The sequence below is a fragment of the Eriocheir sinensis genome, chromosome 12 (genome assembly GCF_024679095.1).
Source record: "Eriocheir sinensis breed Jianghai 21 chromosome 12, ASM2467909v1, whole genome shotgun sequence".
NCBI lineage: Eukaryota > Metazoa > Arthropoda > Malacostraca > Decapoda > Varunidae > Eriocheir > Eriocheir sinensis.
In genome coordinates, this window is record NC_066520.1 from 14979709 (window position 1) to 14990034 (window position 10326).

Sequence of the window (10326 nt, forward strand, 5' to 3'; positions counted from 1 at the left end):
CCCCGAGCCGCACACTCCCGTCAAGTGGCATTACGTCCCCGACAACCACTCGGTCCACTTTTAAACTTCAGTGACCTTGTTATGAAAATTGAGGCGGTGGAATTTCCAGCTTTGGGGGCTCTTTCGCTCTCATTCATTCATTCTCTCTCTCTCTCTCTCTCTCTCTCTCTCTCTCTCTCTCTCTCTCTCTCTCTCTCTGTGTCGCAGGAGCGCGCGCGGGCCAGCACACGCACAAGGGCGAGTGTTGCTAATAACACAGTGGATTCAACAAATTGGAGAAATCAAATTCCATTTTCTTCCCTCTTACAGACTCTCTCTCTCTCTCTCTCTCTCTCCATACATACATACATACATACTAAACTTTCTCCATCGGCTCAATTCTTTGTGGCGCCAAGAGGAGAGAATTCCTGCCACCGATCGTTCGTTACGTTGTTAGATCGCTGTTGGGGAGCGTTTTGTGGCGTGTGTGTGGCGGCGCGAGGCAGCCAGGGCGGGACAGACAGCCAGACCAGACCAGACCCCGTGATTCTCTGCCTCTGTTTATGCCTGTCTTTGTGTTTGCGTCAGTTCTTTACGTCTGTCTGATTCTGCATTGTTGTCTGCTTACCTGTCTTTCTTCTCGTCCGCCTATTTGTCCGTCCGTGCATGCAGGCAAGAGAGGAGGAGGAAAGCGAATAGGAAGGAATATAGAGAGGCATTAGGGTAGGTACAGCGGTATTCAGACAAGTGCATGCAGGCAAAAGAGGAGGAGGAAAGGGAATAGAAAGGTATATAGAGAGGCATTAGGGTAGGTACAGCGGTATTCAGACAAGCAAGGAGTAAGGGAAGCAGGTACTAGTGAAACAAGCAAAATGAGGAAGGGGAACATAAATAGGAAGGTAAATACAGATAAATTAGAACAGGTAAAGAGGTGGTAAGGCAGACAAGGAGGAGGAGAAACAAGTAGCAGTGAAGCAGGTGAGAGAGGAGGTGGAATGTACGTAGTAAAGGATACAGAGACATTAGGACAGGTAAAGAGGTGCAAGGTAAGGCAGACAAGGAGGCAGAGAAACAGGTAGTAGCGAAGCAGGTGAGAAGAGGTGGTGAAATGTACATAGGAAAGGATATAGAGACGTTAGGGCAGGTAAAGCGGTGTTGAAGCAGGGAAGGAGGCAGGGAAACAGGTAGTAGCGAAGCAGGTGAGAAGAGGTGGTGAAATGTACATAGGAAAGGATATAGAGACGTTAGGGCAGGTAAAGCGGTGTTGAGGCAGACAAGGAGGCAGGGAAACAAGTAGTAGCGGAGCAGTTAGGTTTGTAATGAGACAGGGAAAAACAGTGTGACCCAGGCAGGCGGACAGGGAACGAGGAGTTTAAAGCGTAGATATCAGTAGCAAGGGAGATAAGGGAGTAGATAGGGTGATAGTGAAGTAGACAGAAGCTCTTTAACGAGGCAGATAAGACGTTTCTGAGGGAGGCACGAATAGGTAGACAGGTAGTGTGTATAGAACAGTAAGAAGGTAGATGAGGAAGTAGAAAGGGTGGTGACGCGGGTAGATCTAAAATGAGGCAGATAAGACGTTTCTGGGGCAGGCAAGAATAGTTAAGCAAGCAGACAGGTAATGAGGAGCTTCGTGTCTCTAGATGAATAGTGAGACAGATAAGGAAGTAAATAGCGTGATAGTGAACCATGTAGATCTGTAACGAAGCAGGGAAGAGGAATGTGAGTAAAACACGAATAGGGAGGCGGGTAGAAAAGAAGTGAAGGTCTTAAAGCGTACAGAACATTAGTACGGCAGATAAGGAGGTAGATCGGGGGGTCGTGAAACAGGTGAATGATCTATAACAAGGCAGGGCGAATGTGAGGCAGGTTCAGCAGATAGACAGGTAGGCGGACAGGTAGATTTAGTGTATAGAGGAATAGGAAAGCAGATCAAGAAGTAGATAGGGTGGTAGTAAAATAAGTATATATTTGTGGGGAGGCAGTTGTTGTGAGGTAGTTTCAGGTAGGCAGGCAGGCAGACGGACAGAGGGCGAGGAGTTTATAGTGTTTAGAGCCTTAGAACAGCAGTAAGGTAGATAAGGAAGTAGATAGGGTGGTAGGGAATCAAGTAGAGCTGTAACGAGGCAGGCAGGCGGTTGTGAGGCAGACAGACAGAGGGCGAGGAGTTTATAGTGTATAGAGCCTTAGAGCAGTAGTAAGGTAGATAAGGAAGTAGATAGGGCGGTAGGGAATCAAGTAGAGCTGTAGGTGTAACGAGGCAGGCAGGCGGTTGTGAGGCAGGTTCCGTTAGGCAGGCAGGGAGTGAGGAGAGCGGGGAGCGGAGGGCTGAGTGAGAGGGGTTAAAGCCGTCCTCCGCCACCCTCGCGGGGGCGTAACTGTCGCCGTAAGACACCTCACGGGTCGCATTTTTCTTCAAGAGTTCCTCCGCGAGGCTCATGCTTATGTACCTGGGCCACGAGCCTCCTCCAGCAGCCCTTGTGTGTGTGTGTGTGTGTGTGTGTGTGTGTGTGTGTTGTTGGTTGGTTGGATGGTTAGTTAGTGCGTGTTTGTATGTGTGTGTATGGGTGTGTTTGTTTTGTGTGTGTGTGTGTGTGTGTGTGTGTGTGTGTGTGTGTGTGTGTGTGTGTGTGTGTGTGTTACAATCGTGGTAATAATTGTTCTGTTTCATTGTTTTAGTTGTCATTGTTTTGCCTTTTAATATTACTGTAGCCTTTGATTTCTCTCTGGATTGATTTTTTTTTTACATGTAACCACTTAAGAAAATTACGTAACACGCTCTTCCTTTTCCCTTCACTTACAAAAAAAAACAAGGCAGATAGAAAGATAGGCAAAAAAAAAAAAAAATAACAGGGTGACAGAAATGGAGGCAGACAAATAAACAAAAAAGGGAAAAAATCTGAACCTGAGCCAACGAAGAAAAACAGACAGACAGATAGACGAAAGAAACACACACAACCAGACATTCACACAGAGAAACACAGAAACATTCATATCAACAGCAACAGACAAACATAGACAGACACAGTACATAGACACGAATATGGCTAAACAAATACGAACAGACAGACACAGACAAAGACCAAAACAGACACAAAGATCGAAAAACGGAAAGAAAGAGAGAATGAAAGAAAATAAATGAGAAAATAATCACAAAAAAGCAAAGAGCAGAAAATATGATAAGAAAATACAATAACTACAAACAGACGGACAGACGGAAACAAGTACAGACATAGAGAACGCAAAACAGAAAGAGAGAAGGAAGGAAAAAAAATAAGAGAAAACAAAGAATAACAGAAAAAACGTGAAAAATAACAAAAAAAGCAAAAATAAAATAGAAAAAAAGGAGAGAAAAGGAGGAAAAGTCATCGAGCTCAGATAAGCTTCGTGCCAGCAGCCCAATGAGTGCCACCCCCCCCCACCCCCCTCTTCCCCCTTTCCACCCCACTCCTCCTCGTCCCCTCTTCCACCCCTCGTCCTCCCCTTCCACTCTACTTTTTGTGTGTCCCTGTTTCCGCCGCCATCCAGACCACTGATTGGACGACGCTTCCCGCGCCTCTCTTTTATTTCTTTTTTAACTCTCCCCACGTGAAAGAATCCGAGTGTCTCATGTCAGGGGCGGCGTGAGCGTCTCGAAAATGTGGTGGAATAGTAAGAGGAGGCGAAGGAGAAAGATGAATGATTGGAGGAGGTGGAGGAGGGTTGGAAGGAGGCAGAAGAGGAAGAGGAGGAGGAGGAGGAAGAAGCATGGTAAGAATAGCAATAGTAGTAGAAGTGCACTGGAGGAGAAGGAAGAGGAAGAGGACGAGGAGAATGCAGAAGAGGAAGGAGAGGAGGAGGAAGCATGGTACGAATTGTAATAGTAACAGTGAAGGAGGAAATGAAGGAGGAAGAGGAAGCGGATAAAGAAGAGGAGGAGGAGGAAGAGGCAGCCGTAGCACTATAGGAACAAAAGGAGAGAAGAGGAAGAGGAAAATAAATAAGAAGAGGAACGGGGTATGACTTAGTAACAGAAGGAGAGAGAAGAACATTAAAGAAGAAGAGGAGGAAGGAAACGAGAAGAAAAAACAGGAGCAGGAGAAAGGCGGAAAAACGAGAAGGATAAAGAAAAAGAAGATAAAAACGAAAAGAAACAGGGTATGGCTTAGTAACAGAAGGAGAGAAGAGGACATTAAAGAAGAAGAGGAGGAGGAAGAAAACGAGAAAAAAACAGGAGCAGGAGAGAGGAGAAAAAAGGAGAAAAACGAGAAGGATAAAGAAAAAGAAGACAAGAACGAAAAGAAACGGACTGAGTAACAGGAGGAGAGAGGAGAATATTAAAGAGAAAGAAGAATGAAAAAAAAAAGTAGGAGAGGTAATGGAAGAGGAAGATAAGAGAAAAGGAATAAGAGGAGGAGGAGGAAGACAATAAAGAAAAGAAACGGAGTATGACTTAGTAACAGGAGAAGAGGTTATTAAAGAGGAGGAAGAAGAGAGAGAAAATACAGGAAAAGGAGAGAGGGAGGAGGAAAAACGAGAGGGAATAAGACAAAAAACGAAAAACACTAACAAAATAAGAATATTAAAGAAGAAAAAAAAAACAGGAGGATAAGAGAGGAAAGAGAAATTAAGGGCAAGAAGAATGCGAAAGTGAAAAATCCCTCGCTCGCTCGCTTCAAACCAGTCTCAATATTGCTTCCTCCTCCCTTAGTTTCTTTTTCAGGCCTCACCTTAACCTACCTAACCTTTCCCTCTTGCTCCTCTCCACAACAAACCTCACCCATCAACACTCCCTCCGTCGCTCCGTCCCACACATACAGGTCAGGCGAGTGGTCGGTTTCAATGCCACGTTCATTGATTAGTATACCTTGATCTTGAAGTCTGGCTCCGTGCTTGGGTTAGGTTAGGCTCCAGCGAAGCGTATATGTCCCAATGTTACTTGTTAATTAGATGGGCATGTGGTTTAAAAAGGCATTGGATTAACGGCTCGACGAAGATACAGTGAACATAAAGATTTGAAAGAAAGCGCAGAGAAACTGGAAGGGAGGATTGAAAGACTGAAAAATGGGGGAAGGAAAGGAGGAATAAAAGGGATAAGTTTGATATGGGTGGACAAAAGAATACCGGAAGTAGAAGGGAAGAAACCAGGGATTGGAGAGGAGAGGGTAGGAGGAAGTGTGGTAGAGAGGAAGAGAATGCGAAATTGAAAAAGTGAGGTAGATAAGAGATGGATGGAGGGAGACATTTGGGGTGAAGGAAGTAACGTGGAATAGGAGAGGAGGAGATTGATAGACGGGCGTATTGAAACAAGGTGGGTTGTGAGGGGAAGAGGTTAAAGAGGACAAGGTGGAAGAAGCGAGGACGTAAGGGAAGGGCGCAGGACACTGATGCCAAGGTGGGCGTAAGTTTACTGGATGGCCTCTTAGACTATTCTCTGGCACACGCTCACTCGTTCTTGCCTCCGAAACATCTCTCCGATTTCACAATGAACTGCAGAGGTAGATGCCATTGGAGTAACGGGACCGTGAGCGGGCGCCATAAACACTTGATCATACCGAGAACCTCAATTACGTATTGTTCCAAGTATTGTGCCACAAAATGTATTTCAATTGTCATAAGTGATAACCTGCCTCCTAAGTAATCTGATTGCCCAACTAAGGTTCGTATAAAGTAATCCAAAAAACCTAACTTATTAGAGAACTGACCTAGTTATACAAATCTAACCTGGTCATGTTAAAAGTTAAGAGTGGAATTTTAAGGGAAACTTTAATTTCTTATTTAAGGGTATAGTTCAGTCATTATATATCCGCAAGACTAGAACCTTATGTAACTTCAAACTCATTTCTGGGTCAATTCCAGAGGCAAAATATAAACTTACGACAATCTTAAAGGAATCAAATACACAAGGAGGCAAATACACAAGTCATACAATATGTTCAAAAATTTTAATGCTTTAATATTGCATAGCAAGTAATTTGCGTGACAAAGTTCAGCTAAAAACTCACCCTGAAACAGTAAACCTCTACCCAGTTAAAACAGCTAAAAACACTCCATTCGGAGACTAAAACTCTGGCCAAGGCTGGACAAGCGTAGTTCCACGGATATCCAAAGACCTCCGTCGTCCAATTTGGCTGGAGGAGATATCGGCAGCAGTCCGAAGTTAATTCAGACTTTCAAGCCACTTCTGGGCTGGGGCGAGGCGGACGTACCTTGCAATCGGGGCAGGTTCTCCCGAGCCCAGAGCAACCAACATCCAGCGACCCTGGGAAACTTGCATCAGGGGACCGCCGCAGAGGCGAGCCCCAACAGAGCCACACAGCATTAGGTCATCTTTGAAAGCTTCACGATGGTAACTTGCACATTGACCCTTACGATATATACTAACTGGCTTTTCTTTAAGATCACCAGTCTTATCCCAGCCGACTGCCGCCGCGATGAGTTCATGACGATAGGGACCGACACACACGGGAGAGGAGACACGCGTGAAGTTGTGGCTCGCCAAGGTCAGCAATGCGAGTGGCAGAGGATTATCATACAAACTTTGAACGTCAACTCGGGCCACCTCGACATCCTGATCCAAGATGCCAACACCGAAGCTGTAGAATCCGCCGAACCATCTCGTGTAGTTGCTCAGGCAATGTTCCAAGGTGACAACATGCCGCTCGGAAATAAGAACCCCGGCAGTATCGTCGGCAATCCGGACAACCCACGGCCAGGGAAATTCTGGTTCGAAGGATCTGAAATACAAGAAATTAACTGAAATACAAGAAATGAACGAGCAGACATTATTAAGATCATAGCACCCAAGTTATAGCACCAAAGTTTAACATCCGAAATATACCTTCAGACATTATTAAGAGATCATGAACGAACAGACATTAAGAGATCTAAAGTAATAGATGCTTACCCATCAGTAGTGGTGAGGTCCCATCTAGGGAAAGGCATCCCCACCGGCAGCTCGGGAGCTTTTGGATAATCCTTCATGTCCTGGAGAGTCATGTTGCTAGCCTCGACCCCAGGCACCCTGACGCCACACACCTCAGGAAAGGTCATGTTAGGTAGGTCCTCCGAACCAAACCAGTCCCAAGACACCGCGGAAGGGAACCAATCAAGCGTTCCACTGGCCGAAGGACATACACTGAAGACCACACAAGCAACAGCCAAGACAGCCGCCACACTCCTCTGCCGCCTGGGAAGGGAAAGCATGGTTAACAATAACGCACATTCCAACACCCAAGACACTGAATGAAACATGACAATACTTACTGCATTTTGAGAGATATGCTCTTCCTAATCAGCAGAAGACACACTAGATATCCGCACAAACCGAAGACTGGAAGCTCTGTTACCCAGCAGTGAACTGAACTTCTGCTCCCCTTCTATCGCGTCTATGCCTCGGTTTCTCCCCCCCCCCCCCCCCCGCTCTATCCCCCTCATTAGCCCTGGGGTAAGGCAGTTTATAAGGCTTTTTTTGGGGGGCCATTACCCTATTCACTCGTCAAGCTTACTTTATTAGGGTTATTGTTTAATACGATACCTTAAAACATAAAGGTATACGAACATGCCAGCTTTTGTAACAGTATTAACAACAGGTCACACAGACTGAGTGGTGGTACGTGCTAGTGTCTCATTTTATTTCATTGTATTTACATATATTCCCAAGATACAAGAATTAGTGGTTCAAATATGCAACAGACGTCTCGGTTGATCGTATAATATTTTCGTTTTCCACTAGTATAAGACCATTAAATGTGTTGCAATCATCGTGTTCCGTCAACGTTGAACATACGAAAATCCAATGAAAAAAAATGTTTGTAATGCAGTTGTCGTAATTATTTTAGTGGCTTTAGTGATCGGCAATTGCCAGTAATTACGATACAATTAGCGGTAATTCAATATTAATGGCATGATTTGCAGTGGTTCACAGGGATACGTGACCTGTAAAGTAGTCGTGTATGTGTGTGTGTGTGTGTGTGTGTGTGTGTGTGTGTGTGTGTGGAGAAATAGATAGACAGATATAAAGAAATCTTGAGTGAACATATGAATACTTGATAATCTAACCAAGTAACTAGCGCCATGCTGATGTAACATACTTAAGCTTCGAAACAGTAACTGAACCGTATTACCTTCAAACACCTTAGGCCACAACGGAGGGACGAGACAGAGGTGTTTCGGCCTAAAAAAAATATCAAGAAAGATTGTTCATAGATTGGTAGTTACAGGTTAGGTTAGATAGATAGATAGATAGATAGATGGATATTATATTGATGGAGAAAATATTAAAAATGTCTTCATCCGCCACCCTGAGTCCCTCCCCGCCCCTCCATTCATTACTGTTATCAGCCGCGGCCGCCCAGACGTGATTTTTTTTTTCCCAGACCTTATCACCCGGATCCACCCTCTCCGTTTTCATTCGACGGCGTGTGTGTGCGAGAGAGAGAGAGAGAGAGAGAGAGAGAGAGAGAGAGAGAGAGAGAGAGAGAGAGAGAGAGAGAGAGAGAGAGAGAGCTGACACCCGGCACAGATTAATTTGACAGGTCGGAGAGGGAGAGGAAGGAAGGAAGGAAGGGAATGAGTTTTTTTTTTTTTTTCAAGATTAATCACTGCGATGTGGCGTAACCCTCCACAAATGACATTATTCCAGTTTTCTGCTACTACTACTACTACTACTACTACTACTACTACTACTGATAATTGGGCTGTTACTGTTGTTGATGAGGCTCTATAGCTGGTTGGATACGTAATTACTTAGCCTGCAAAGAGAGGTAGTTATTGCCATACACACACACACACACACACACACACACACACACACACAAAGAAAACCACTATGAACGATCACTGGTTGGCTCGTTCGCTCGCTCGCTGGCTCGGTGTTGGCCATCAGTCGCGAGCCGCAGGATGGGTGCAAAACACAACGCAGTCATCCATCTCCCGTCAGCTGCAGGGGTCTGGTGGAGGGAAACTTGAGTGCTTGCCAGGCGCGGGAGCAAAGAAAAACGAAGAGAAAGAGTTAAAAGAGGAGAGAGATTAGCTTGTTTAATGGGCCGTGCGATGATGTCACTATAAAAAATACGGTAACACAGGGTAGAGCAGAACAGGCCATTAGTTTTCTCATGAGGTAATTAGGTAGTTAAGGTCATATTCATAAGCATTTCGGCGCCCAAACACACATGCTTAATTAGGCTTTCGTAGGAGTTTGGGAGTTTTCCAGGGATAGTTTTATGACCCTAATGGTAGTGTGAACCTGCTTCCATACCATGAACCTAAAAAATCACTCAGGAGAACCCAATTGATCTCCCTTTCGGGCTTTGGAGATAGTTGATGTCAAGATCCATTGATTGATGTGAGGGGCGGAAGCGTCTGTCTCGAATATCGACCTTGGCCACTCCGAGATTGCACATGAATAAGAGAAGGACATTTTAGTAATTCAGTTTATATTTTGTCTTTTCAGAAAATGCACATGGAGACCGGGCAGGTGCAACGAAGCTGTGGCACCGAGGAAATGTGTACCAACAGTGAGTGGCTTCTGCTTCCCTCTCTTCTTTCCCTCTTCTTTTCCCCTCTCTCTCTCTCCTTTTCCCCTCTCCCTCTCTTCTTTCCCTCCTCTTTTCCCCTCTCTCTCTCTCCTTTTCCCCTCTCCCTCTCTTCTTTCCCTCCTCTTTTCCCCTCGCCCTCTCTTCTTTCCCTCCTCTTTTCCCCTCTCCCTCTCTTCTTTCCCTCCTCTTTTCGCCTCTCCATCTCTTCTTTCCCTCCTCTTTTCCCCTCGCCCTCTCTTCTTTTCCTCCTCTTTTCCCCTCTTTCTCTCTCCTCTCCTAATTCATATTCTCCTCTCCTTCCTCGTGCTCTCCCTTCCGCTCATTTTCTCTGCACTCTTTCTCTTTCCCTCTCCCCTCTTTTTCTTATCTCCGCTTTTTTGCTATTCTTTCTTGCTCCTTTATCTTCATTTTCCTCCGTAATCTCTCTCTCTCTCTCTCTCTCTCTCTCTCTCTCTCTCTCTCTCTCTCTCTCTCTGTGTCCCATTATTTCTCTTCCCTTCCCATTTCTCTTCATACTTCATTTTCATCCCTTTAGGTTCCACATCATCTCTCGTATCTCATTCTCGCTTGCTTTCTTTCCTCTTCCCTTCTACTTTCCTCTCCTATTTTTTCCCCCATCTGCCTTGCTAGCTATTTCCTCTCCCCTTGCTTTCTCCCCTCATATAGCTCCCCAGTCACTCTCTTCTCCCTCTTCTCTCTCATCCCCTTTCCTATATCCTCTCCATCTTGCTCTCGGCTTTCATCATATTAGTAGCGGGGACCAAGAGGCTGCCGTCAAGGGCGATTGATGTAGACGAGAAAGGAGAGGAGAGGCGACGGAGGCACAGGA

General features: G+C 45.3%; 1 protein-coding gene and 1 long non-coding RNA gene across 2 annotated transcripts in view; one reads left to right on the forward strand and one right to left on the reverse strand.

Moving 5' to 3' along the window:
- LOC126997470 (lymphocyte antigen 6D-like) overlaps positions 1-10326 on the forward strand; it is a 57238-nt gene that overhangs the window by 24036 nt on the left and 22876 nt on the right. Inside the window, exon 3 of the mRNA XM_050858576.1 lies at positions 9413-9476. Coding sequence (XP_050714533.1) covers positions 9413-9476 — 64 coding nt within the window. The remainder of the gene's footprint in view (positions 1-9412; positions 9477-10326) is intronic.
- On the reverse strand, positions 5889-7329 carry LOC126997472 (uncharacterized). The gene is made up of 3 exons (XR_007752142.1): positions 7225-7329; positions 6866-7147; positions 5889-6695 (listed from the first exon to the last, which is right to left on the reverse strand). It is a non-coding gene; the product is annotated as an uncharacterized LOC126997472 (long non-coding RNA).